Genomic DNA, 27,947 nt, shown 5'->3' on the forward strand with positions numbered 1-27,947 from the left:
GTTCAGGAACTGAACCCATTATGTGCCTCTGTAATCCTTTACACCACCGCCCACGGGAGGGTATGGGGTGCATAATAAAGAATCAATCAAATCAATCTTCAAATCATCATACAACTTCAAATAATAATAATAATTCGTTTTGTCAAGAACAGGAAGCCTGTATGTGTATATTATATATATATATATATATATATATATATATATATATATATATATATATATATATATATATATATTTATTTATTTTATTAGTGTGAAGAAAAAGAAATAAATAACTGTAGAATGTACAGTATTACACTTATTATAAAATTTACACGACGTTTCGAACCTACATGGTTCATTCTCAAGTGATAAGAAAATACAAGGCGTGTTAGAACTATACCAAGTGAAGACAAGTAGATCTATACAAACGACACAAAAATAAAGGACCAAACGGGGCTCACCATAGCCCGTGCTACTTGGAACTTTTTGTTCCAGGTGTGAAGTGCTACTTGGAACTTTTTGTTCCAAGTAGCGAATCTTAAACAGCAACAATATAAAGGATCAAGTTATCACAAGTCGCGTCTAGCTCCTGGGCCCCGGGCTAGAAGAACTCCAGGAACCCTCTCCAGGAGTGCTGCAACCTGTTCCCTTTGACTGTGATGAACTACATGATGCACTATCAGGTGTGGAATCCAAGATGCAATTTGCGCTATCATTTACACTGGCAAATTATGGTGCTCAGGTGCAGGCTTGGTGCTCGGGTGCAGGCTTGGTGCTCGAGTGCAGGCTTGGTGCTCGAGTGCAGGCTTGGTGCTCGAGAGCAGGCTTGGTGCTCGAGTGCAGGCTTGGTGCTCGAGTGCAGGCTTGGTGCTCGGGTGCAGGCTTGGTGCTCGAGTGCAGGCTTGGTGCTCGAGTGCAGGCTTGGTGCTCGAGTGCAGGCTTGGTGCTCGAGTGCAGGCTTGGTGCTCGAGTGCAGGCTTGGTGCTCGGGTGCAGGCTTGGTGCTCGGGTGCAGGCTTGGTGCTCGGGTGCAGGCTTGGTGCTCGGGTGCAGGCTTGGTGCTCGGGTGCAGGCTTGGTGCTCGGGTGCAGGCTTGGTGCTCGGGTGCAGGCTTGGTGCTCGGGTGCAGGCTTGGTGCTCGGGTGCAGGCTTGGTGCTCGGGTGCAGGCTTGGTGCTCGGGTGCAGGCTTGGTGCTCGGGTGCAGGCTTGGTGCTCGGGTACAGGCTTGGTGCTCGGGTACAGGCTTGGTGCTCAGGCACAGGCTTGGTGCTCAGGCACAGGCTTGGTGCTCGAGTGCAGGCTTGGTGCTCGAGTGCAGGCTTGGTGCTCGAGTGCAGGCTTGGTGCTCGGGTGCAGGCTTGGTGCTCGAGTGCAGGTTTGGTGCTCGAGTGCAGGCTTGGTGCTCGGGTGCAGGCTTGGTGCTCGGGTGCAGGCTTGGTGCTCGAGTGCAGGCTTGGTGCTCGAGTGCAGGCTTGGTGCTCGAGTGCAGGCTTGGTGCTCGGGTGCAGGCTTGGTGCTCGAGTGCAGGCTTGGTGCTCGAGTGCAGGCTTGGTGCTCGGGTGCAGGCTTGGTGCTCGGGTGCAGGCTTGGTGCTCGAGTGCAGGCTTGGTGCTCGAGTGCAGGCTTGGTGCTCGAGTGCAGGCTTGGTGCTCGGGTGCAGGCTTGGTGCTCGAGTGCAGGCTTGGTGCTCGAGTGCAGGCTTGGTGCTCGGGTGCAGGCTTGGTGCTCGGGTGCAGGCTTGGTGCTCAGGCACAGGCTTGGTGCTCGAGTGCAGGCTTGGTGCTCGAGTGCAGGCTTGGTGCTCGAGTGCAGGCTTGGTGCTCGAGTGCAGGCTTGGTGCTCGAGTGCAGGCTAGGTGCTCGAGTGCAGGCTTGGTGCTCGGGTGCAGGCTTGGTGCTCGAGTGCAGGCTTGGTGCTCGAGTGCAGGCTTGGTGCTCGGGTGCAGGCTTGGTGCTCGGGTGCAGGCTTGGTGCTCAGGCACAGGCTTGGTGCTCGAGTGCAGGCTTGGTGCTCGAGTGCAGGCTTGGTGCTCGAGTGCAGGCTTGGTGCTCGAGTGCAGGCTTGGTGCTCGAGTGCAGGCTTGGTGCTCGGGTGCAGGCTTGGTGCTCGGGTGCAGGCTTGGTGCTCGAGTGCAGGCTTGGTGCTCGAGTGCAGGCTTGGTGCTCGAGTGCAGGCTTGGTGCTCGGGTGCAGGCTTGGTGCTCGAGTGCAGGCTTGGTGCTCGAGTGCAGGCTTGGTGCTCGGGTGCAGGCTTGGTGCTCGGGTGCAGGCTTGGTGCTCAGGCACAGGCTTGGTGCTCGAGTGCAGGCTTGGTGCTCGAGTGCAGGCTTGGTGCTCGAGTGCAGGCTTGGTGCTCGAGTGCAGGCTTGGTGCTCGAGTGCAGGCTAGGTGCTCGAGTGCAGGCTTGGTGCTCGGGTGCAGGCTTGGTGCTCGAGTGCAGGCTTGGTGCTCGAGTGCAGGCTTGGTGCTCGGGTGCAGGCTTGGTGCTCGGGTGCAGGCTTGGTGCTCAGGCACAGGCTTGGTGCTCGAGTGCAGGCTTGGTGCTCGAGTGCAGGCTTGGTGCTCGAGTGCAGGCTTGGTGCTCGAGTGCAGGCTTGGTGCTCGAGTGCAGGCTTGGTGCTCGAGTGCAGGCTTGGTGCTCAGGCACAGGCTTGGTGCTCGAGTGCAGGCTTGGTGCTCGAGTGCAGGCTTGGTGCTCGAGTGCAGGCTTGGTGCTCGGGTGCAGGCTTGGTGCTCGAGTGCAGGTTTGGTGCTCGAGTGCAGGCTTGGTGCTCGGGTGCAGGCTTGGTGCTCGGGTGCAGGCTTGGTGCTCGAGTGCAGGCTTGGTGCTCGAGTGCAGGCTTGGTGCTCGGGTGCAGGCTTGGTGCTCGGGTGCAGGCTTGGTGCTCAGGCACAGGCTTGGTGCTCGAGTGCAGGCTTGGTGCTCGAGTGCAGGCTTGGTGCTCGGGTGCAGGCTTGGTGCTCGAGTGCAGGTTTGGTGCTCGAGTGCAGGCTTGGTGCTCGAGTGCAGGCTTGGTGCTCGAGTGCAGGCTTGGTGCTCGAGTGCAGGCTTGGTGCTCGAGTGCAGGCTAGGTGCTCGAGTGCAGGCTTGGTGCTCGGGTGCAGGCTTGGTGCTCGAGTGCAGGCTTGGTGCTCGAGTGCAGGCTTGGTGCTCGGGTGCAGGCTTGGTGCTCGGGTGCAGGCTTGGTGCTCAGGCACAGGCTTGGTGCTCGAGTGCAGGCTTGGTGCTCGAGTGCAGGCTTGGTGCTCGAGTGCAGGCTTGGTGCTCGAGTGCAGGCTTGGTGCTCGAGTGCAGGCTTGGTGCTCGAGTGCAGGCTTGGTGCTCAGGCACAGGCTTGGTGCTCGAGTGCAGGCTTGGTGCTCGAGTGCAGGCTTGGTGCTCGAGTGCAGGCTTGGTGCTCGGGTGCAGGCTTGGTGCTCGAGTGCAGGTTTGGTGCTCGAGTGCAGGCTTGGTGCTCGGGTGCAGGCTTGGTGCTCGGGTGCAGGCTTGGTGCTCGAGTGCAGGCTTGGTGCTCGAGTGCAGGCTTGGTGCTCGAGTGCAGGCTTGGTGCTCGAGTGCAGGCTTGGTGCTCGAGTGCAGACTTGGTGCTCGAGTGCAGGCTTGGTGCTCGAGTGCAGGCTTGGTGCTCGAGTGCAGACTTGGTGGCTCGAGTGCAGGCTTGGTGCTCGAGTGCAGGCTTGGTGCTCGAGTGCAGGCTTGGTGCTCGAGTGCAGGCTTGGTGCTCGAGTGCAGGCTTGGTGCTCGAGTGCAGGCTTGGTGCTCGAGTGCAGACTTGGTGCTCGAGTGCAGGCTTGGTGCTCGAGTGCAGGCTTGGTGCTCGAGTGCAGGCTTGGTGCTCGAGTGCAGGCTGGGTGCTCGAGTGCAGGCTTGGTGCTCGAGTGCAGGCTTGGTGCTCGAGTGCAGGCTTGGTGCTCGAGTGCAGGCTTGGTGCTCGAGTGCAGGTATGAACATAACCTCATACAGTAAACAAAAACAATTCAGTATTAAGTCACAAACAAAAATAATGCCTGAAGATACTTATTAAGTAAAGGAGTGACGTATGTGACCTTGAGAGGAGGAACATAGTGCCACACACAGGTTACACGCAACAGTACCAGCCTGACACCCTGCAAGGCTGCCATGTTGTAGGTTGTATATGTGGGGAGGGAGGGAGAGAGAGAGAGAGAGAGAGAGAGAGAGAGAGAGAGAGAGAGAGAGAGAGAGAGAGAGAGAGAGAGAGAGAGAGAGAGAGAGAGAGAGAGAGAGAGAGAGAGAGAGAGAGAGAGAGAGAGAGAGAGAGAGAGAGAGAGAGAGAGAGAGAGAGAGAGAGCGAGAGAGAGAGAGAGAGAGAGAGAGAGAGAGAGGTAGAGAGAGGTAGAGACCTCATAGGGTATGTGACATATGTGTGTGTGTGGGGCGAGTAGTGATCTACACCTTGTATACAGAGGTATGCTGTATACACAGGTATGCTGTATACACAGGTATGCTGTATACACAGGTATGCTGTATACACAGGTATGCTGTATGTGAAGCAGGTGAGGTGGAGTATTAATTATGGTTGTGGTGACAACCACAACTGTGGCAAGTGGCTTGTCCCCAGTGTGTGTATATGTATGTATATGTATGTGTATGTATGTACATGTGTGTGTATATGTGTCTTCTGTTTGTTCAAGCTCTCTCCACCTCGATTCTTCCCACTTCTCACTCCCTATCACTCTATCCCTTCCCCATCTTACCCCTCTCTCTCTATCCCTCCCCCCCTAACCCCTTCCCCTCTCCCCCCCCCCTCCCAAACATGCACCCATTTCTTTGACGTCAATAACATAAGTCTTGCCCATGAGAGCACTTGTCTTGCCCATGAGAGCACTTGTCTTGCCCATGAGAGCACTTGTCTTGCCCATGAGAGCACTTGTCTTGTGAGTATTTCAATGCTGGCAGAGCCTGACCAGGCTACTGTTTTACCTTCCTACGTGCTGGGGGAGGTGAGGGGAGGTGAGGGGAGGTGAGGGGAGGTGAGGGAAAGGTGAGGGGAGGTGAGGGAAAGGTGAGGGAAGGTGAGGGAAGGTGAGGGAAAGGTGAGGGAAAGGTGAGGGTAGGTGAGGGAGGAGGGAGAGGTTGTATATCTCCGTTTGCAGAGTCGATTTTTTTGTGGTTGGGGTCCCCAGCTCTGAATGATGTTGCTAGGGGCCCCCAGCTCTGAATGATGATGTTGCTAGGGGCCCCCAGCTCTGAATGATGATGTTGCTAGGGGCCCCCAGCTCTGAATGATGATGTTGCTAGGGGCCCCCAGCTCTGAATGATGATGTTGCTAGGGGCCCCCAGCTCTGAATGATGATGTTACTAGGGGCCCCCAGCTCTGAATGATGATGTTACTAGGGGCCCCCAGCTCTGAATGATGATGTTACTAGGGGCCCCCAGCTCTGAATGATGATGTTACTAGGGGCCCCCAGCTCTGAATGATGTTATTAGGGGCCCCCAGCTCTGAATGATGTTACTAGGGGCCCCCAGCTCTGAATGATGTTACTAGGGGCCCCCAGCTCTGAATGATGTTACTAGGGGCCCCCAGCTCTGAATGATGTTACTAGGGGCCCCCAGCTCTGAATGATGTTACTAGGGGCCCCCAGCTCTGAATGATGTTACTAGGGGCCCCCAGCTCTGAATGATGTTACTAGGGGCCCCCAGCTCTGAATGATGTTACTAGGGGCCCCCAGCTCTGAATGATGTTACTAGGGGCCCCCAGCTCTGAATGATGTTACTAGGGGCCCCCAGCTCTGAATGATGTTACTAGGGGCCCCCAGCTCTGAATGATGTTACTAGGGGCCCCCAGCTCTGAATGATGTTACTAGGGGCCCCCAGCTCTGAATGATGTTACTAGGGGCCCCCAGCTCTGAATGATGTTACTAGGGGCCCCCAGCTCTGAATGATGTTACTAGGGGCCCCCAGCTCTGAATGATGTTACTAGGGGCCCCCAGCTCTGAATGATGTTGTTACTAGGGGCCCCCAGCTCTGAATGATGTTACTAGGGGCCCCCAGCTCTGAATGATGTTGTTACTAGGGGCCCCCAGCTCTGAATGATGTTGTTACTAGGGGCCCCCAGCTCTGAATGATGTTGTTACTAGGGGCCCCCAGCTCTGAATGATGTTACTAGGGGCCCCCAGCTCTGAATGATGTTACTAGGGGCCCCCAGCTCTGAATGATGTTACTAGGGGCCCCCAGCTCTGAATGATGTTACTAGGGGCCCCCAGCTCTGAATGATGTTACTAGGGGCCCCCAGCTCTGAATGATGTTGTTACTAGGGGCCCCCAGCTATTTATTAGGTCGTTGCCACGTCCAGCTATTTAAGATGCGGCTCACACACTCGACACATTAACTCATTCATTCACTCATTTACTCATTCACTCATTTACTCATTCACTCATTTACTCATTCACTCATTTACTCATTCACTCGTCATTATATAGTCAGAAAATATGACCGGACAGCACAAAACATCGACCAGACATAACGTGAGCTCATAGCGGTCAGGATTAGACAGGGATCTCCATATCCAGGCATGTGAGGGGTAGGTATTGAAACCCCCCCCCCCCCTCAATGGTGAACATTCCACTTGTGAACTATGTGAACAAGAGCTGACGGACACACACACACACACACACACACACACACACACACACACACACACACACACACACACACACACTTTTTTATTCACACAAGTTTAATTTCCCCCCGGGAAATAAACCTCACGTCGCTGGAAGACAGAAGAGTTAGTGGGAGACATGATCACAACATTCAAGATTCTCAAGGGAATTGATAGGGTAGATAAAGACAGGCTATTTAACACAAGGGGCACACACACTAGGGGACACAGGTGGAAAATGAGTACCCTAATGAGCCACAGAGATATTAGCAAGAACTTTTTTAGTGTCAGAGTGGATGACAAATGGAATGCATTAGGAAGTGATGTGGTGGAGGCTGACTCCATACACAGCTTCAAGTGTAGATATGATAAAGCCCAATAGGCTCAGGAACCTGTACACCAGTTGATTGACGATTGAGAGGCGGGACCAAAGAGCCAGAGCTCAACCCCCGCAAGGACAAATAGGTGAGTACACACTCCAACACTATCTATATGAGTTATGAATGATTTCAGACCAAATGGTCCCCCGCTCTTACTATGGTCTATAGGGACCTCGTAGCCTGGTGGAAAGCGCGCAGGACTCGTAATTCTGTGGCGCGGGTTCGATTCCCGCACGAGGCAGAAACAAATGGGCAAAGTTTCTTTCACTCTGAATGCCCCTGTTACCTAGCAGTAAATAGGTACCTGGGAGTTAGTCAGCTGTCACGGGCTGCTTCCTGGGGGTGGAGGCCTGGTCGAGGACCGGGCCGCGGGGACACTAAAGCCCCGAAATCATCTCAAGATAACCTCAAGATAAGATGGTCCACCATCCCACCCTCACTATGGTCCAGCATCCCACTTTCACTATGGTCCACCATCCCACTTTCACTATGGTCCACCATCCTACCCTCATGGACCCTACCCAAATCATGGACCTCTCCCAGGAGGCCCTCAGCCAACCGTGTCGCGTCAACCAAGCCTTGCTGGGCGGGAGAGGTGTGTGGGACTCGTGACAGCTAGAGAGGGAGACTGGGAAGGTGGGTGGGAGGGAGAGTGGGAGGGGAAAAGGAGTTGCTCTGGGGGGGGTACTCTATCCCTCTCCCTCCCTCCCTCCCTCCCCCTCTCTCTCTCTCTCTCTCTCTCTCTCTCTCTCTCTCTCTCTCTGACGGTATGTAATACCGTTTATTTCTCCGGGTTGAGCTCGGTCATGATTTTATATATACGACATGTGAGTGACAGACGGTATAAAAGGCTCACGCTGGCGCACTCTGGTGACGCACTCACACTCACTCTGGCTCTACTCGAGTGCAATATCCACATTCTGATGTCACACACACACACACGCACGCATGTGCGCGCGCGAGTTCTATGATACAGTAACGAGAATAAGGCAGGACAGAAAAGATTAGGCAGACTGCATATTTCTGGACTGCCAAAAAGCCTTTGATACAGTTATTTCTCCAAAAATTACTACACAAACTTGAGAGGCAGGCCACAGCAAGCGGAAAAGCATTAACATGGGTAAAGAATTACCTAACGGACAGGACTCAGAGAGGGGGCGAGACGTCGGGTAACAAGTGGAGTGCCGCAAGGATCAGAAACCTATACTGTTTCATATTTATATAAACGATCTATTTACGGCAGTTGAGCCTTGTATGCCAGTGGTTGTAGACGATGGAAAAACCAATGAGTTGTGATAGATTAGGACTGTAAAATTCTCCAAGATGTCTTATACAAGCCGCAGAGTTGGTCCGAGAAATGGCTACTGGACCTCAATACCAGCAAGTGTAAGGTGATGGAAATGGGAACAGGAGATCAAAAGAACAGTACACAATAAAGGGAAAACTGCCTCCCTATAACTAGATAAAAAGATATAGATAAAAAGAATTAATAACGACGCTAGCATATTCTACACTAGCAGAAATTAGATCATTCACGAACCTAAATAAGGAGGCATTCAGATCGCTGTACACCACCTACGTGAGACCAGTTTTAGAGTATGGCGCCCCATCATGCATGTATATATGTATATGTACGTATATATGTTTATATATGTGTATAAAGTACATATGGAAGCTGATCAGAATTGCATTTCACCTTTGTAAATGCACATTAATGACACTTTGAACACTTTATGTAAGGCATACGTAAATCTGTGTATCTATGTATTTACGTATGTAGGTTAGCTTAGCATTTTAAAAGTACCGAATCACCTTCTGTGGTTGATTGTTCAATAAATCCCTGAACTATATGTTTAACACATCTCTAACCCTGTCCATGGAGGACAGAAGAAAATGTATATATGCTGGTTAGCATTGTAAATGTGTGGCCACGTCTGTGGTAGAAAATAATAATAAAAAAACACATAAGGAAAAATAAAAAGCTCTACAGGTTTGCAACAGGACTTGCCCCAGAGCTGCGAGGGATGTATGAAGAGAGACTGAAGGAACTAAACCTGACGACGCTAGGAAAGACGAAACGTATACAATACTTACAGGAACTGACAGAATGGAAAGAAAAGAGGAAATGTTCGCCATGAACGCAAGAGGACAAGAGGGTACAAGCACAAGAGGACGCAGATGGAAGCTGGAGACTGAGATGAATCATTGAGATATTAGAAAGTTTTCTTTTAGCATAAGAACAGTGGGAAAATGGAATTGACTAAAGGAGCAGGTTGTAGAGGCAATGAACTAAAGGGGCAGATTGTAGAGGCAATGATCTAAAGGAGCAGGTTGTAGAGCAATGAACTAAAGGGGCAGATTGTAGAGGCAATGAACTAAAGGGGCAGGTTGTAGAGGCAATGAACTAAAGGGGCAGATTGTAGAGGCAATGAACTAAAGGGGCAGGTTGTAGAGGCAACTAAAGGAGCAGGTTGTAGAGCAATGAACTAAAGGGGCAGGTTGTAGAGCAATGAACTAAAGGGGCAGGTTGTAGAGCAATGAACTAAAGGGGCAGGTTGTAGAGCAATGAACTAAAGGTGCAGGTTGTAGAGCAATGAACTAAAGGGGCAGGTTGTAGAGCAATGAACTAAAGGGGCAGGTTGTAGAGCAATGAACTAAAGGGGCAGGTTGTAGAGCAATGAACTAAAGGGGCAGGTTGTAGAGCAATGAACTAAAGGTGCAGGTTGTAGAGCAATGAACTAAAGGTGCAGGTTGTAGAGGCAATGAACTAAAGGGGCAGGTTGTAGAGCAATGAACTAAAGGGGCAGGTTGTAGAGGCAATGAACTAAAGGTGCAGGTTGTAGAGCAATGAACTAAAGGGGCAGGTTGCAGAGGCAATGAACTAAAGGGGCAGGTTGCAGAGGCAATGAACTAAAGGGGCAGGTTGTAGAGGCAATGAACTAAAGGGGCAGGTTGTAGAGGCAATGAACTAAAGGGGCAGGTTGTAGAGGCAATGAACTAAAGGGGCAGGTTGTAGAGGCAATGAACTAAAGGGGCAGGTTGTAGAGGCAATGAACTAAAGGGGCAGGTTGTAGAGGCAATGAACTAAAGGGGCAGGTTGTAGAGGCAATGAACTAAAGGGGCAGATTGTAGAGGCAATGAACTAAAGGGGCAGGTTGTAGAGGCAATGAACTAAAGGGACAGGTTGTAGAGGCAATGAACTAAAGGGACAGGTTGTAGAGGCAACTAAAGGGGCAGGTTGTAGAGGCAACTAAAGGGGCAGGTTGTAGAGGCAATGAACTAAAGGGGCAGGTTGTAGAAGCAATGAACTAAAGGAGCAGGTTGTAGAGCAATGATCTAAAGGGTCAGGTTGCAGAGGCAAACTACATTCACAATTTAAAACGTAGATAATGATATGGAAACAGGTGAGGAGTCTCTGCACTAGACAACCGATCAACACAAAACCGGGGTCCAAGAGCCAACACTCGATCCTGCAGGCACAAATAGGTGAGTACACACACACACACACACCTCCCTCTACTCAGGATCCACCAGACTGTGACCTTTCCTCGCTATGGTGTCTGTAATAGAAGGTTTATATGGCTTTTTCTCTGGGAAATGAATGAGGACTTCCATACCTATCTTCATGACAAGCCAAACGACTCTCAATTGCGTAGTTTAAGTTGTTCACTAACAACTTAAATCTTCACTTGTCAGCTTCTAGCCTTAGCTCGTCCAATGCGCCGTTCATAACGTCGGTAAATTGACGTATTAAATTGCCCCAACCTAATCTAACTGAGGACCCCCCCCCCCATTTCGAACAGAAAACGGGACTTCACGAGGGAAGACTATTTTCGTCAAAATTCAATGTATTAACCGTGAGGACGTGTTATTAAGCCATAAAATTAACGTAGAGGGCCGTTAATGGTGTTTGATTCACTATACAAGTACTTGTGGCTCCCTCTAACGCCCTCAAGCGCTGAGGTTAATACATTTGAAACAATTGTGTATAACCAAACTGTTCTTGAAGGAAAATTGTTTGTATCTGGGCACATGGAAGCCTAACACGTAGATCCGTAGAGCGACGCCCTCGACGCTTCTTCCTGGGTCGGCGTTTGATCCCCCGATGGTCCTTGTGGGTTAGGGCATCGCTGGATCCCATTCTATTCCGACCCCCTGGCGTCATGAAGACTGGTTCCCACAACTCCCCACTCTTCCCTACAACTCCCCAGTCTCCCCCACAACACCAAAATCTCCCCCACAACTCCCCAATCTCCCCCACAACACCCCAGACTCCCCCACAACTCTCCAGACTCCCCCACAACACCCCAGACTCCCCCACAACTCTCCAGACTCCCCCACAACACCCCAGACTCCCCCACAACTCTCCAGACTCCCCCACAACACCCCCAGTCTCCCCCACAACTCCCCAGTCACCCCCACAACACCCCAAGCACCCCACAACTCCCCAATCTCCCCCACAACGCCCCAAGACCCACAAGGGAAACCGAGCCATGCACCGATTCAACACGCCAATATACGACACAAACATCTACGTCATGATTGCCACAAATATCTTAACGCCTAACAAATGCCGGACTCGAATGTACCGGTTTCCAACGAGTTTAATAAAATCCAAATAAGCCGGGTACGCTTAATAACAAGTCTAAATAAGCTCGTATTGATCAATAAAGAGTACTAAATGGTCAGCGATGCGGCATAAAGAGTCCAAATAAGTAGGGAATGCTCAATAAAGAGCCCAACAAGCCGGGAAGACCCCATAAAGAGCCCAAACAAGCCGAGAAAACCCCATAAAGAGCCCAAACAAGCCGAGAAAACCCCCATAAAGAGCCCAACAAGCCGAGAAGACCCCATAAAGAGCCCAAACAAGGCCAGAAGACCCCATAAAGAGTCCAAACAAGCCGAGAAGACCCCATAAAGAGCCCAAACAAGCCAGGAAGACCCCATAAAGAGCCCAAACAAGCCGGGAAGACCCCATAAAGAGCCCAAACAAGCCGAGAAAGAAAACGAGCAAATATATATATTTTTGTACCTGCGACCAGCGTTGCCTCCGGAAGAGTTGCCAGGCGTCGCCAGCGGATCAATGCTTCCCACCCACCCCCTCCCTATCCTTCCCGCCCTTTCCTATCCATCCCCTCCCCTCCTCCTAGCCGTTGTTTACACCTCTCTTCCCCATTCTCTCCTGTCGCCTGGGACGGATATTCGATCGTGACATATAAGACCTTTTTCCTAGGTAACGAGAGGGAAGGCGGGGTGGGGGTGGGGGGCTCGAAGCTTCCACCAGCGCGAATGCTAACGTTGCACTGTTTTTTTTCTCCTTTTTGCGCATGTTGCAGCGCAAAATTACGTTGGAGCCATGCGTCTTGTTGACGTAGTGTGTGTGTGTGTACCTTTGGTCAGCGACTAGTGGTAAATATGTATGTATACGCGGGCTGGCTGCGTCGGGATTCTGGCCCTTGTGGACGGTGGAGGGAAGGGTGAATGTCTTTAGGCGGGTCTCGTCCGTTCCTCCCCCGCCCTAAAAAGCCCGCCAACCCCCGGACAAAATGAATATTGAGGCGTCAGTCACTAGGCTGTATAAGGAGAAGGGGCGCCTCCATGCCCTATATGGGACGTGACTATCACTAACTAGGCCAGCGTTGACTCATTAGGACTCTACCGCAGGTTAGAGTCCTGTGTAGAGTCCCCCACAGTGTCCAGTCCTGGTGGTTGGTAGCGGTGACGGGTTTAAGATCGTAGAGCCAAATTGGTGTTCTAGAGAAAGCCAGGCTCTTTCGCTCTTGTTATGGTAGGTTGTGACCCAGCTGGGAGCTCTTGTTATAATGGGTTGTGACCCAGCTGGGAGCTCTTGTTATGGTAGGTTGTGACCAGCTGGGAGCTCTTGTTATAATGGGTTGTGACCCAGCTGGGAGTTCTTGTTATAATCTGTTGTGACCCAGCTGGGAGTTCTTGTTATAATGGGTTTTGACCCAGCTGGGAGTTCTTGTTATAATGGGTTGTGACCCAGCTGGGAGTTCTTGTTATAATGGGTTGTGACCCAGCTGGGAGTTCTTGTTATAATGGGTTTTGACCCAGCTGGGAGTTCTTGTTATAATGGGTTGTGACCCAGCTGGGAGCTCTTGTTATAATGGGTTGTGACCCAGCTGGGAGTTCTTGTTATAATGGGTTGTGACCCAGCTGGGAGTTCTTGTTATAATGGGTTTTGACCCAGCTGGGAGTTCTTGTTATAATGGGTTGTGACGCAGCTGGGAGTTCTTGTTATAATGGGTTGTGACCCAGCTGGGAGCTCTTGTTATAATGGGTTGTGACGCAGCTGGGAGTTCTTGTTATAATGGGTTGTATGTCTGTACTCTGTGTGTTTGTATTCTACATATTCCATATTCTATTTATTATATATATCTGAACTTTGCACGTCTGCTCTCTAAATATGTGTATATTCTACATATGTCTATACCTCCATCTTGACTATGGGAATTAGGCAGGATCTTGGAGGATGGAGGCCTCCATTAAGGCCTCCAGGCCGCGGCCTGATCGGAGACCGGGCCGCAGGGCTGTTGAACCCCGGAAGCTAGACCAGGTAGACACAAGGTTCGGGGTGTTGGTGGCAAGTGTAGTGCAACAGACCAAGTTGCTGAGACAAGAGAAATTGTCACCCTTTTACTCCCTCACCCATCACCCCTCACTTGCAACTAGGTGAACAGAGGCATCAGGTGGCAGGAAATGTGGATAACCATTTCCGTCCCGCCCGGGATTCGAACCCGGAATTCGAGAACATGAGTCGAGAAGGAACCCGACTGTACTACACGACCCTTCAATACCACATCCACCTTCATCACCACTACCCATCAACATCTGCTGCTGCCTATGAACAAATACCATCCCCAAACGCTTCGATCCATCGTTGTACATCCTTCTCCCCAACATTAAATTTTTTAAATTTTGCCCCGAGGGGCGAGTTTATTGGGCAGCGCCACTCATCTTGTGAGTGAACATACCGCCATAGCAGAATGTACAACACTCCCCAATAGGAAGAAAACCCGCTGGGTTGTTCATCCTGTCACTTGTACCCCACATGTTCCGACATCTACATTCCCGTCATCCATCATCTTCCGTCTCTTAAATCCTCTCCCCTCTCTCCCTCGCCACCAACATCTTCCACAGTATATCCATCTCCTCCTCCGCCATCAGACTCCAGGCGGGGCGAGGCCTTCCACCAAACAGGTCCCAGAGACCGTGTGGATTTAGACTAGTCCCCCCATAACTCGCGCCATTGTTCCCGCCCTCACAATACCGCCTAAGTTACTCCCTCCAGCACAATACGCCACAGCCAGCCGCGTCACCACCCCGCCCTTACGTCACCCTCCCGCCCTCCTTCCCGCCTTGGCAGCTCCACACTTTGTCCCTCACCATCGTAACATTAAACATTACTGCAGCAGCGCCGCCCCCGGGGCCGGCGTCCGCAGCGCCCTCTGAGGGCGATAACACAACAACTCTGCATAATGGAACAAAAGCGACGTCTCCTGAGGTGCTGGTGGTGTGTCTGTGTTGTAAACTACGGTATCTTGGGTAGTAGGGCCAGCCCTAGGTGTTCTGACAAGCGCCATAATACTGCACACTGACACAGGATACATATACGACACAGGCTACGTGGCCAGGAGTGTCCGGTTCCTAACGCGGGCCAAGAGTCGAGCAGGACCGTGTTTCCAGAACAGTCTAAATATATTCATTACCAGTGCACAGAACTGAGCATAAACTGTGGCCACGGCCAGGCTGGAGAGCGTGACCTTCAGGACAATAAACTAAGCAGTGGGTGGAGCAAGCTGTGCTGTTCTTCAACTACTACCACGAATATTCAAATTAATGAAGCCAAGTCTATGAAGAGGGGGGAAAGAGGCGCCTCCCAGACACTAGCATATACCAGTGTCTCAGACGGGCCGACCTGTCTATAGCCACACCCACACTACACACACCCCACAACACCACACCCACACCACAACCACACACCACACCCACACCCCACAACACCAAACAAGGGATGAAACTGACAAAGGACCTCTCCCAAGAAAACCCTTATTTAACAAAAAGTCTCCAAAGCAACACAGATCTGCAGTGAAAGAAACAGCTATTTTGCAAGACACAGCAAAGTGCACTAGCCAGCTTCTGGACAGGAAAAGGAGATGAGGTAGAGACAGGAGCCGAGGAACAGGAAGGCTCCAACCAGGAGGAGTGGAGGAGGAAGGACAGGACAAAGGTGACAAAGATCCTGGAGTGGTTACAAGTGGAGGAGGCTGATAGCAGCATAGAGAAGATTTTCAGGCTAGGCAGTTACAAGAAGGAAAGAAATCGACTGATAAAGACGATATTCATAAACGGGCCAACAAAAATAGGCTTCCAGGAAGACAAACATAACTTTTGCACATAATGGAATATATAGATTTTGTTATACGAGAGAGAGAGAGAGAGAGAGAGAGAGAGAGAGAGAGAGAGAGAGAGAGAGAGAGAGAGAGAGAGAGAGAGAGAGAGAGAGAGAGAGAGAGAGAGAGAGAGAGAGACAGAGAGAGAGAGAGAGAGAGACAGAGAGAGAGAGACAGAGAGAGAGACAGAGAGAGAGAGAGAGAGAGAGAGAGAGAGAGAGAGAGACAGAGAGAGACAGAGAGACAGAGAGAGACAGAGAGAGACAGAGAGAGACAGAGAGAGACAGAGAGACAGAGAGAGACAGGACAGCAGAAGCATGAAAGAGATGAAAGCACGGGGAAGGAAATGAAGGAGCCACAGGCCTCAGCTCAGTAACTTCACAAACTTCAGAGGTGGGACTCTTCCCCCCCCCTCCCCTCAGCAGACAGCACCCCCCAGACAGAAGTGAAACAGAAGCCACCCACCGTCTCCCCCCCTCCATCTCCTTCCTGTTCCTCCAACCCCCCCATGCCCCTCTCCTCTGTACTCACAACCCATACCCCCCTGCCCCTGTTTCCCCATTCCCTCCCCCCCCTGCTAAAGACTGCTACGTACCTGGTGGTGGTAATGCTGGTGGGGATAGTGGTTGAGATGGTGGGGGATAGTAGTAATGATGGTGGGGATAGTGGTAGTGATGCAGGAAGCAATCATGTCGCTCGAGTAAGCAGGGAAAATCCCCCAAACAGACAAGAATTTTCCCTCTGCTGATTAATAACATCATCCAGATCATTCAGGGACATCCCTAAACATCGCCAGGACATTCAGGGACATCCCTAAACATCGCCAGGACATTCAGGGACATCCCTAAACATCGCCAGATCATTCAGGGACATCCCTAAACATCGCCAGGACATTCAGGGACATCCCTAAACATCGCCAGATCATTCAGGGACATCCCTAAACATCGCCAGATCATTCAGGGACATCCCTAAACATCGCCAGATCATTCAGGGACATCCCTAAACATCGCCAGGACATTCAGGGACATCCCTAAACATCGCCAGGACATTCAGGGACATCCTAAACATCGCCAGATCACTCAGGGACATCCTAAACATCATCCAGGTCACTCAGGGACATCCTAAACATCATCCAGGTCACTCAGGGACATCCTAAACATCACCAGGACATTCAGGGACATCCTAATCATCATCCAGGTCACTCAGCGACATCCTAAACATCATCCAGGTCACTCAGCGACATCCTAAACATCATCCAGGTCACTCAGGGACATCCTAAACATCATCCAGGTCACTCAGGGACATCCTAAACATCACCAGGACATTCAGGGACATCCTAAACATCGCCAGATCACTCAGGGTCATACCATTGGATCTTATGCTGGAAGAGAGGAGAAAGATCTGAGGCAGAATGAACTATCCCTTTGAAGGAACAGGAGAAAAAGACAGGATAGGCACTGGGATAGGACAGGATAGGAGCTGGGATAAAAGGACAGGATAGGATCTAGGATAAATGGACAGGATAGGAACTGGGATAGAAGGACAGGATAGGAACTGGGATAAATGGACAGGATAGGAGCTGGGATAGAAGGACAGGATAGGAGCTGGGATAAAATGACAGGATAGGAGCTGGGATAGAAGGACAGGAGCTGGGATAGAAGGACAGGATAGGAGCTGAGATATGGGGATTAGTATTGGAACGGTGCCCAGTCCCACTGACCATAGGGGATCGAACGCAGACCCGTGCAAGAAAGCGAGAAGTCTGTACCAAACAAGTCCTGGTGGCTGGCCGTTTTGAGTGGCAAGATCTTCCACTATTTGATTCGGGTCGTTGTTGCCCAAACACTTCGGAACTGGGTTACGGAGTGCGTACGAGCGGCCGATGCGAGTTACTGAGCTCCGGTAACCCGGCTGAGAGAGAGAGAGAGAGAGGGAGCTTTATCCGATAACAACTTGATCAGTAAAGCTGTTGTTGGTAGCGACCTGCACGGTCACATATCCATCACAATCCGGTTGATCCGGACTATTTTTTTTTTTTGTTCAGGAACATGTTGAATTCCTTCTTGTAAATTTCAGTATTTGTTTTTTTGCAATATTAGTAGGTATTTAATTTTTCTGTTTTTTACATTCTCACTATATTGTTCGCTCCGGTAGGGAGCCGGTCGGCCGAGCGGACAGCACGCTGGACTTGTGATCCTGTGGTCCCGGGTTCGATCCCGGGCGCCGGGGAGAAACAATGGGCAAAGTTTCTTTCACCCTATGCCCCTGTTACCTAGCAGTAAAATAGGTACCTGGGTGTTAGTCAGCTGTCACGGGCTGCTTCCTTGGGGGTGGAGGCCTGGTCGAGGACCGGGCCACGGGGACACTAAAGCCCCGAAATCATCTCAAGATATAACTCAAGATAACCACTCCCGTAAGCTGTCATTTTATCGCATAGATACCATCCCACGTGTAGAGTACCGGACTGAGGTACCCGGCGGTGCTCGGGTCGACATCGAGAGGTTCTTGTGATGGTCTAGAAAGCGTATCTACCACGAGAACATAAAGCTTTCCATGTCAACTTCTGAATATTATGAAGGGATGATGAAACTCTAGGGAATCAGCGGCTACCATTTTCATCTCCGCCATCTTCATGGCGGGGTTTGCCATGGGAGCCAACTTCCCATGAAATGGGATAATAAGGCTGACCTCGCCAACCCTTCAATAACAGACCCCTCCCCCACATCAGTCACCCTGCAAAGTTTAACGAAGCTAGCCGCAAGCATCTGGCCTCAAACCTTGGATACAGACAGTCAATTATTCTATTTTATATAGCTGTGAGATCTGTCTCATCTATATCTATACCCCGAGGGCTTTGAGACGGTCTAAGTAATACCAATGTTGCCGCTTCTGTATGTTCCCAATATGTTCTGTCAGCGAACATATAGAACATGAACATGAAAAGCGGTCATGTTCTCGGAGGTGGCATCCCAGGACGTGTAAAGTTCATCCTTTGTGCCCTCTGCAATCCTTTTTGCGCTACCGCTCACCGGATGAGTATGGGGTGCACAATAAACACGCCTCACTCAACAATCAATCATCAATCATAGTCCACCTGATCACTGCCCCGTCTGACGCAGTTTCTTAATTAATATTATTATTATCTACCACAGACGTGGCCAGACAATTACAAAGCTGAGCAGCATATAGTTGTTGCCTCTCCCTCTAGAGGGCAGGTCAGGCGTCCCTTCTGTGAGATGTGACTTGTATTCTGTATTCAGTTTAAGTTCACTTCTTCCCCATTTAAGTAGTCTGGGATTTATCACAAGTAGATGATGGTAGTGGTGGTGGTAGATGGTACCACTATCTACCTTTAGCTTCTTCAAAATCCAGTGGGGGGGGGGGGGGGGGGGTTAGGGATCATCATATCATCGTCAAATCATATATCAGATGATATATCAAATTCATGTTTGGGTTATCAATCTTATCAGTTTGGTTTAGAGGTTCACAGGTGTCTTTAGGTGCATCTGCATGTATCCCCCCCCCCCTTACAGTAATCAATTACGAGATGCTAAAAAATCCCCAGCACACAGGATTACCTTGCGATGATTTCTGAAGGTAATCCTCTTTGATGGGGTGATTTTTAAATCCCCAGCACACAGGATTACCTTGCGATGATTTCGGAAGGTAATCCTCTTTGATGGGGTGATTTTTAAATCCCAAACACACAGGATTACCTTGCGATGATTTCGGAAGGTAATCCTCTTTGATGGGGTGATTTTTAAATCCCCAGCACACTGGATTACCTTGCGATGATTTCGGAAGGTAATCCTCTTTGATGGGGTGATTTTTAAATCCCCAGCACACAGGATTACCTTGCGATGATTTCGGAAGGTAATCCTCTTTGATGGGGTGATTTTTAAATCCCCAGCACACAGGATTACCTTGCGATGATTTCAGAAGGTAATCCTCTTTGATGGGGTGATTTTTAAATCCCCAGCACACAGGATTACCTTGCGATGATTTCGGAAGGTAATCCTCTTTGATGGGGTGATTTTTAAATCCCCAGCACACAGGATTACCTTGCGATGATTTCGGAAGGTAATCCTCTTTGATGGGGTGATTTTTAAATCCCCAGCACACAGGATTACCTTGCGATGATTTCGTAAGGTAATCCTCTTTGATGGGGTGATTTTTAAATCCCCAGCACACAGGATTACCTTGCGATGATTTCGGAAGGTAATCCTCTTTGATGGGGTGATTTTTAAATCCCCAGCACACAGGATTACCTTGCGATGATTTCGGAAGGTAATCCTCTTTGATGGGGTGATTTTTAAATCCCCAGCACACAGGATTACCTTGCGATGATTTCGGAAGGTAATCCTCTTTGATGGGGTGATTTTTAAATCCCCAGCACACAGGATTACCTTGCGATGATTTCGGAAGGTAATCCTCTTTGATGGGGTGATTTTTAAATCCCCAGCACACAGGATTACCTTGCGATGATTTCGGAAGGTAACCCTCTTTGATGGGGTGATTTTTAAATCCCCAGCACACAGGATTACCTTGCGATGATTTCGGAAGGTAATCCTCTTTAAATGGGGTGATTTTTAAATCCCCAGCACACAGGATTACCTTGCGATGATTTCGGAAGGTAATCCTCTTTGATGGGGTGATTTTTAAATCCCTAGCACACAGGATTACCTTGCGATGATTTCGGAAGGTAATCCTCTTTGATGGGGTGATTTTTAAATCCCCAGCACACAGGATTACCTTGCGATGATTTCGGAAGGTAACCCTCTTTGATGGGGTGATTTTTAAATCCCCAGCACACAGGATTACCTTGCGATGATTTCGGAAGGTAATCCTCTTTAAATGGGGTGATTTTTAAATCCCCAGCACACAGGATTACCTTGCGATGATTTCGGAAGGTAATCCTCTTTGATGGGGTGATTTTTAAATCCCCAGCACACAGGATTACCTTGCGATGATTTCGGAAGGTAATCCTCTTTGATGGGGTGATTTTTAAATCCCCAGCACACAGGATTACCTTGCGATGATTTCGGAAGGTAATCCTCTTTGATGGGGTGATTTTTAAATCCCCAGCACACAGGATTACCTTGCGATGATTTCGGAAGGTAATCCTCTTTGATGGGGTGATTTTTAAATCCCCAGCACACAGGATTACCTTGCGATGATTTCGGAAGGTAATCCTCTTTGATGGGGTGATTTTTAAATCCCCAGCACACAGGATTACCTTGCGATGATTTCGGAAGGTAACCCTCTTTGATGGGGTGATTTTTAAATCCCCAGCACACAGGATTACCTTGCGATGATTTCGGAAGGTAATCCTCTTTAAATGGGGTGATTTTTAAATCCCCAGCACACAGGATTACCTTGCGATGATTTCGGAAGGTAATCCTCTTTGATGGGGTGATTTTTAAATCCCCAGCACACAGGATTACCTTGCGATGATTTCGGAAGGTAATCCTCTTTGATGGGGTGATTTTTAAATCCCCAGCACACAGGATTACCTTGCGATGATTTCGGAAGGTAATCCTCTTTGATGGGGTGATTTTTAAATCCCCAGCACACAGGATTACCTTGCGATGATTTCGGAAGGTAATCCTCTTTGATGGGGTGATTTTTAAATCCCCAGCACACAGGATTACCTTGCGATGATTTCGGAAGGTAATCCTCTTTGATGGGGTGATTTTTAAATCCCCAGCACACAGGATTACCTTGCGATGATTTCGGAAGGTAATCCTCTTTGATGGGGTGATTTTTAAATCCCCAGCACACAGGATTACCTTGCGATGATTTCGGAAGGTAATCCTCTTTGATGGGGTGATTTTTAAATCCCCAGCACACAGGATTACCTTGCGATGGGAAGGTAATCCTCTTTGATGGGGTTATTTTTAGTCATACATGTGACCGGTAGCCTGCTCTGACAGACTCTAGCAGCATTATGAGGATATCGTCAGAAACCCGAGAGGTAATAAAGTGATTTGCAAAGGTCCAGGTGCCTCATGCCCGCGGGTCTCGAGGGTCTAAGAACTGGGCATTCCGGAAATGGTGGTGATGGTGGTGATGCTAGTAGTGGTGGTGGTGATGGTGGTGGCATCGACTTGTTGATATAATTGACGAGAGTAGGTTAGTCCAAGCTGACTCCTTAACAGGGTGATGGTACAGGGTGATGATACACGGGTGATGATACACGGGTGATGATACACGGGTGATGATCCATGAGAGGGCAGACCAACAGGAGGATGATGAGTGTGAGAGTGTTAACAGTGAGACCAAAACAATGTCGCCAGCCTCACAAGGGGGTTAAGGTACAATGACTGTGTTGATAATGGCGTCTCAGGGGAATGGTTGGTGGGGGGGGAGAGAGGGGGGGGGGAGTGAGAGCAGGAGGGAGAGGTATGATGGAGAATTAGGAAAGGGGAAAGGAGAGGAGGTAAACAAAGGGAGAGATGTAATGTAAACACATAGATGAAAACAATTCTACAGAAGGTACATTGGCTCAAGGCACGGCCTAACCCCCCCCCTCCTCCCCCCAGAAGGCCTATCCCCCATGCCCTCCCCATCCCCCCCGGACTCGTGTGCATTGCAAACTTGTGTTTGCAACTTTATGCACAATCTGCCGTTTGTCTCTACTGCACTTGCAAGATGCTGCAATGATCTCAGTATTGGGAAGACAGGAGAGTTAGGGGGACATGATCACCACATGCAAGATTCTCAAAGGAATTGCTAGGGTCGATAACGACAGTCTATTTAACACAAGGGGCACACGCACTAGGGGACGCAGGTGGAACTTGAGTGCCCAAACGAGCCATAAAGGCAATTAGTAATTGTTTCAGTGTCAGAGTAGTTAATAAATGGAATGCATTAGGCAGTGATGTGAAGGAGGCTAACTCCATACACAGTTTCAAGTGTAGATATGATAGAGCCCAGTAGGCTCAGGAACCTGTACACCTGTTGATTGACGGTTGAGAGGCGGGACCAAAGAGCCAGAGCTCAACCCCCGCAAAAACAACTAGGTGAGTAGAGCCACCACCCACAACCACAATCACCACACACACACACACGACCACCACCCACAACCACAATCACCACACACGACCACCACCCACAACCACAATCACCACACACGACCACCACCCACAACCACAATCACCACACACGACCACCACCCACAACCACAACCACAATCACCACACACACACACACACACACACACACACACACACACACACACACGACCACCACCACAAAAAAAATGTTGAAAGATCAAGAATTCAAGCAGGCACGCCCCGTGAACCAGCCGTGACCCCTGGCCATCAACACGTGACCCCCACCTGGTGGGAGCAGGAGGAATTAATCCCCCAATACTCCCCCAACCACCTGCCTCCTCCCCCACCTGGTCCCCCACCACCTGTCCCTCTCTTTCACCCCCACCCTGCTCCAGGCAGACCCGCACTCCTTCACGGGAACAAAACATCCCCCGTACAAATGTAACTAGAATGTATATAAATGAAGACAGAATCACAAATAAAGCAATGGAACTTAGTGAAAGAGGATTCGAATCACAATGTTTATGAATACACAATAGAATGCCCGCGCCCAAAGAAGCTCCCAGATATTCGAATGCACAATACAAATGAAGACAGAATCACAAATAAAGCAATGGAACTTAGTGAAACAGGATTAGAATCACAATGTTTACGAATACACAATAGAATGTCCGCGCCCAAAGAAGCTCCCAGATATTCGAATACACAATACAAATGAAGACAGACTCACAAATAAAGCAATGGAACTTAGTGAAAGAGGATTCGAATCACAATCTTTATGAACACACAATAGAATGCCCGCGCCCAAAGAGGCTCCCAGATATTCTAAGGGTACTACAACGCCTTTGCCTCTAGTGGATAAAAATATCCACTAGAGGTTTAATATAGACATAATATAGGAGAAAAGACCTATACAACTCCCGCTCAGTGAGATGTAAAAAGCTTCGAGACCAGAATACCGAACACTGGCAGACCGTGCCAAGTAGTCATTGGAGGAACAGACGAGTGCCAAAAGGGGGAGCAATTAGTGTGTTTCTAATGTGGCACTCTTGAAGAGTGCCATCACCGGCAAGGTGAGGTTGCTCGACCTTAATGTGAGGTCGCCAAAGGTCACGCTTGTTGCCTCGTGACTCCCAAGGGGGATCTGATTGTCATCTGACCTGACTGGGAATGTCTCCAGAGAGTATGTCTTGCAGAGCGTATGTCTTCCAGAGAGTATGTCTTGCAGAGAGCATGTCTTGCAGAGAGCATGTCTTGCAGAGAGCATGTCTTCCAGAGAGCATGTCTTCCAGAGAGCATGTCTTCCAGAGAGTATATCTTCCAGAGAGTATATCTTCCAGAGTGTATATCTTCCAGAGAGTATAGTACGAAGCTCCCCCTTCTCTTTGCAAAATTGCAACCCTATCAGGATTGAGACCTCTCTTGTGGGGGGGGGGGGAGATATTGCAAGGCATCCGGGGTGAAGAGGCGCAAGGCTCTCTTCACTAGCGTCTTGTCCGCCCCGAAAGGTATCTTTTATCCCAGGAACATGTGTGTGGTTGATACACATCCTCGCAGTGGGTCTGGATTACCGTCTCGCACTTCGGGGACCAGCGTTCGAGTCTCCGATGTGGTCGCGGGAAGGGGGGGGGGGGGTGGCAGGGTTGGGTGGGAAATTGTGATTGATTGATTGATGAAGATTTTAAGCCACCCAAGAGGTGGCACGGGCATGAATAACCCGTAAGGGAATTAGTGGCCGCGATACGGTCTATTCAGTGGGATTTACACACCTCACCAAAGCAATTACACACCTGGCTACTGTATAACAGTCCTTCATACCTGCCTTACGTCAGGTAAGTCCACTACGGGCTCACCATAGCCCGTGCTACTTGCACCGCTCCTGTGCCAGGTAAGTCTACTACGGGCTCACCATAGCCAGTGCTACTTGCTCCGCTCCTATGCCAGGTAAGTCCAAAACGGGATCACCATAGCCCGTGCTACATGGAACTTTTTGTTCTAAGTGGCGAATCTTAAACAACAAAACAACGTCACCGTAGATGAGGAGAACTCATTATATAACGCATTTTGACGGGGACAGGCAGCCTATATACACATATATATATGTGTGTGTATATCACGAAAATAAACACGTGATTAAGAATGTGACAATGTCAGACCACGGAGGAAAAATGAAACAGGAAATTTCCTTAAGTACTTTCGTATATTAAATACATCTTCAGAAGGTCCTTCTGAAGATGTATTTAATATACGAAAGTACTTAAGGAAATTTCCTGTTTCATTTTTCCTCCGTGGTCTGACATTGTCATATATATATATATATATATATATATATATATATATATATATATATATATATATATATATATATATATATATATATATATATATATATATATATATATATGTCGTACCTAGTAGCCAGAACGCACTTCTCAGCCTACTATGCAAGGCCCGATTTGCCTAATAAGCCAAGTTTTCATGAATTAATTCTTTTTCACCAACCTAACCTACCTAACCTAACCTAACCTAACTTTTTTGGCTACCTAACCTAACCTAACGTATAAAGATAGGTTAGGTTAGGTTAGGTAGGGTTGGTTAAGTTCGGTCATATATCTACGTTAATTTTAACTCCAATAAAAAAAAATTGATCTCATACATAATGAAATGGGTAGCTTTATCATTTCATAAGAAAAAAATTAGAGAAAATATATTAATTCATGAAAATTTGGCTTATTAGGCAAATCGGGCCTTGCATAGTAGGCCAAAAAGTGCGTTCTGGCTACTAGGTACGACATATATATATATATATATATATATATATATATATATATATATATATATATATATATATATATACGCTCAACCATTTCTGTTCCGCCCAGGATTGCCGAGAGTGGGTGGAGCAGGAACCCAGCGGCACTTATAAGCAGACTCCAAAGGTCTGGGGCCAGATTCACGAAGCAGTTACGCAAGCACTTACGAACGTGTCCATCTTTTCCCAATCTTTGGCGGCATTGTTTACAATTATTAAACAGTTAATGAGCTCCGAAGCACCAGGAGGCTGTTTATAACAATAACATCAGGTGATTAGCAAGTTTTCATGTTTGTAAACTGTTTGATAAATGTAAACAAAGCCGTCAAAGATTGAGGAAAGATGTACACGTTCGTAAGTACTTGCGTAACTACTTCGTGAATCTAGTCTTTGGTCTCCCGCGTCATTCTCAATGTCGTACAGCCAGGGGGGAGGGGAGTCTTAAAGAGCTAAGGTTATTGTCAGGAGAAAGTGCTGAGACATTGTCATATAGTTCTAATGACTTATTGCTTTCTCTTGTTAACGACCAATGGTACAATTCCAGTTCAGGTGTCAGTGGTCAACCCGTTCTCGCATTTGCTTATAGTCAATATTGGCTTATTTAATAAGTGCATATGTGACATACTAATTGATTGTGAATATTTTAGTTTACCTTGAAAAGCTTCATGGAAAACACCGACCTCACCTAACCTTCTTAGTATGTTAAGCATCTTATTGCTTCTTATTTACAATTATTACTTAACCTATCAACGGTATAGGTTAAGTAATAATTGTAATTAAGAAGCAATAAGATGCTTATCTTAACATACTAAGAAGGTTAGGTAAGGTCGGTGTTTTCTATGAAGCTTTTCAAGGTAAACTAAAATATTCACAATCAATTAGTATGTCACATATGCACTTATTAAATAAGCCAATATTGACTATAAGCAAGTGCGAGAACGGGTATCAGTGGTACAATCACAGACTCAACAATAACACGCCTCGGTATTCACAATAACTAAAGATCCCTCGTTAACAACCACACCATTAGAGGTGCTGTGACGGCGTCATTGTTGTTGTCACACTACAGTCAAAAACCTTCCTTCGAGGTAATAATTAAAGCCTGTGGGATCGAACAAGGACCCGGCGCTACCACTCAGGACGGGTGGGTGAGGGACAGGGGATGGGGGATATTGACGCTTGTGTACAGGAGTCTTAGGGTCGGGTTTGGTGCAGCAGGCTTGGTGTGGTATACAGTCCTTTGCCTCAACGAGGAGCAGCTGGTGGATAGACTCGCACCTCCAGACACAATATGTGTATATACACATGATCGATAGGTACAAGAGGATCGGTAGCTACTTGTCAGGTGGCGGCACGCACATGTACACACGCGCACACGCACGCAAGCACGTTTCAAAGCGTTATACGACAAAGAGTGCTGGGAAGACGGGACACCACGAGCGTAACTCTCACCCTGTAACTATACTTAAGTAATCACACACACACGTACAAGGGGGGTCTGGTAGCCGAGTGGACAGCGCGCGGGGCATCTAATTCCGGGTTCGATTCCCGGCGCCGGCAGAGATAAATGGGCAGGGCTTCTTTCACCCTGATGCCCCTGTAACCTAGCACTAAATAGGTACCTGGGACTTAGACAGCTGTTACGGGCTGTTTTCTGTGCGCGCGTGTGAAAAAATATAGTAGTTAGTAACAGTATACATTGTTGACAGTTAAGAGGCGGACCGAAAGACCAGAGCTTAACCCCCGCAAGCACAACTAGGTGCATACAACTAGGTGCATACAACTAGGTGCATACAACTAGGTGAATACAACTAGGTGAATACAACTAGGTGAATACAACTAGGTGAATACAACTAGGTGAATACAACTAGGTGAATACAACTAGGTGAATACACCCAAATGAGCCACAGAGACATTAGAAATAACTTTTTCAGTGTCAGAGTAATTAATATATGGAACGTTGAGCAAACCACAACATTAAAGAGTGAAGAGACGTTTCGGTCCATCTTGGACCATTACCAACTCGATCGACACAACAATCGACTTGAGAATGGTCCAGGACGGACCGAAACGTCGTCTCATTAACGCGAACAAGCCTGAATGGTCCCCAGGACTATATGCAACTGAAAACTCACACCCCAGAAGTGACTCAAACCCATACTGCTAGGAGCAACGCAACTGGTATGTACAGGACGCCTTATCCTCCACAGTGGCATGTTAAAACCACATAAACATCTTTGTCTCTTGCTATCGACCAGAAGGTAATGGAGGGTCGAATGTCAAGCCTCATACTTCAACGTATAAAAACCAAGAGAATAATGTTAAGAAATGGGACTCAATAATTAATCTCTTGCCTTTGATGATTACAAAAATAAAGTTTAAATTAAAACAAAAATAAAATAAAATCGGCCGTAGCGCGCGCGAGTGGGAAGCCTAATGACTTATCACGCCAACGGTAAGTGAAAGCCTATTTACAGATGGAAGAAAAGCCTATTTACAGATGGACGAAAAGCCTATTTACAGATGGAAGAAAAGCCTATTTACAGATGGAAGAAAAACTTATTTACAGATGGAAGAAAAGCCTATTTACAGATGGAAGAAAAGCCTATTTACAGATGGAAGAAAAGCCTATTTACAGATGGAAGAAAAGCCTATTTACAGATGGAAGAAAAGCCTATTTACAGA

At 48.6% G+C, this 27,947-nt stretch overlaps 2 protein-coding genes across 2 annotated transcripts in view; both read right to left on the minus strand.

Moving 5' to 3' along the window:
* tou (toutatis) overlaps nucleotides 1–27,947 on the minus strand; it is a 435,009-nt gene that overhangs the window by 341,578 nt on the left and 65,484 nt on the right. The gene's annotated exons all lie outside the window — the stretch shown is intronic.
* Nucleotides 2,868–3,941, minus strand: LOC138359633 (uncharacterized). Its single transcript, XM_069319042.1, has one exon. It carries the CDS (start codon nucleotides 3,939–3,941, stop codon nucleotides 2,868–2,870), a length of 1,074 nt encoding a protein of 357 aa, XP_069175143.1.

The sequence above is a fragment of the Procambarus clarkii genome, chromosome 92 (genome assembly GCF_040958095.1).
Source record: "Procambarus clarkii isolate CNS0578487 chromosome 92, FALCON_Pclarkii_2.0, whole genome shotgun sequence".
NCBI lineage: Eukaryota > Metazoa > Arthropoda > Malacostraca > Decapoda > Cambaridae > Procambarus > Procambarus clarkii.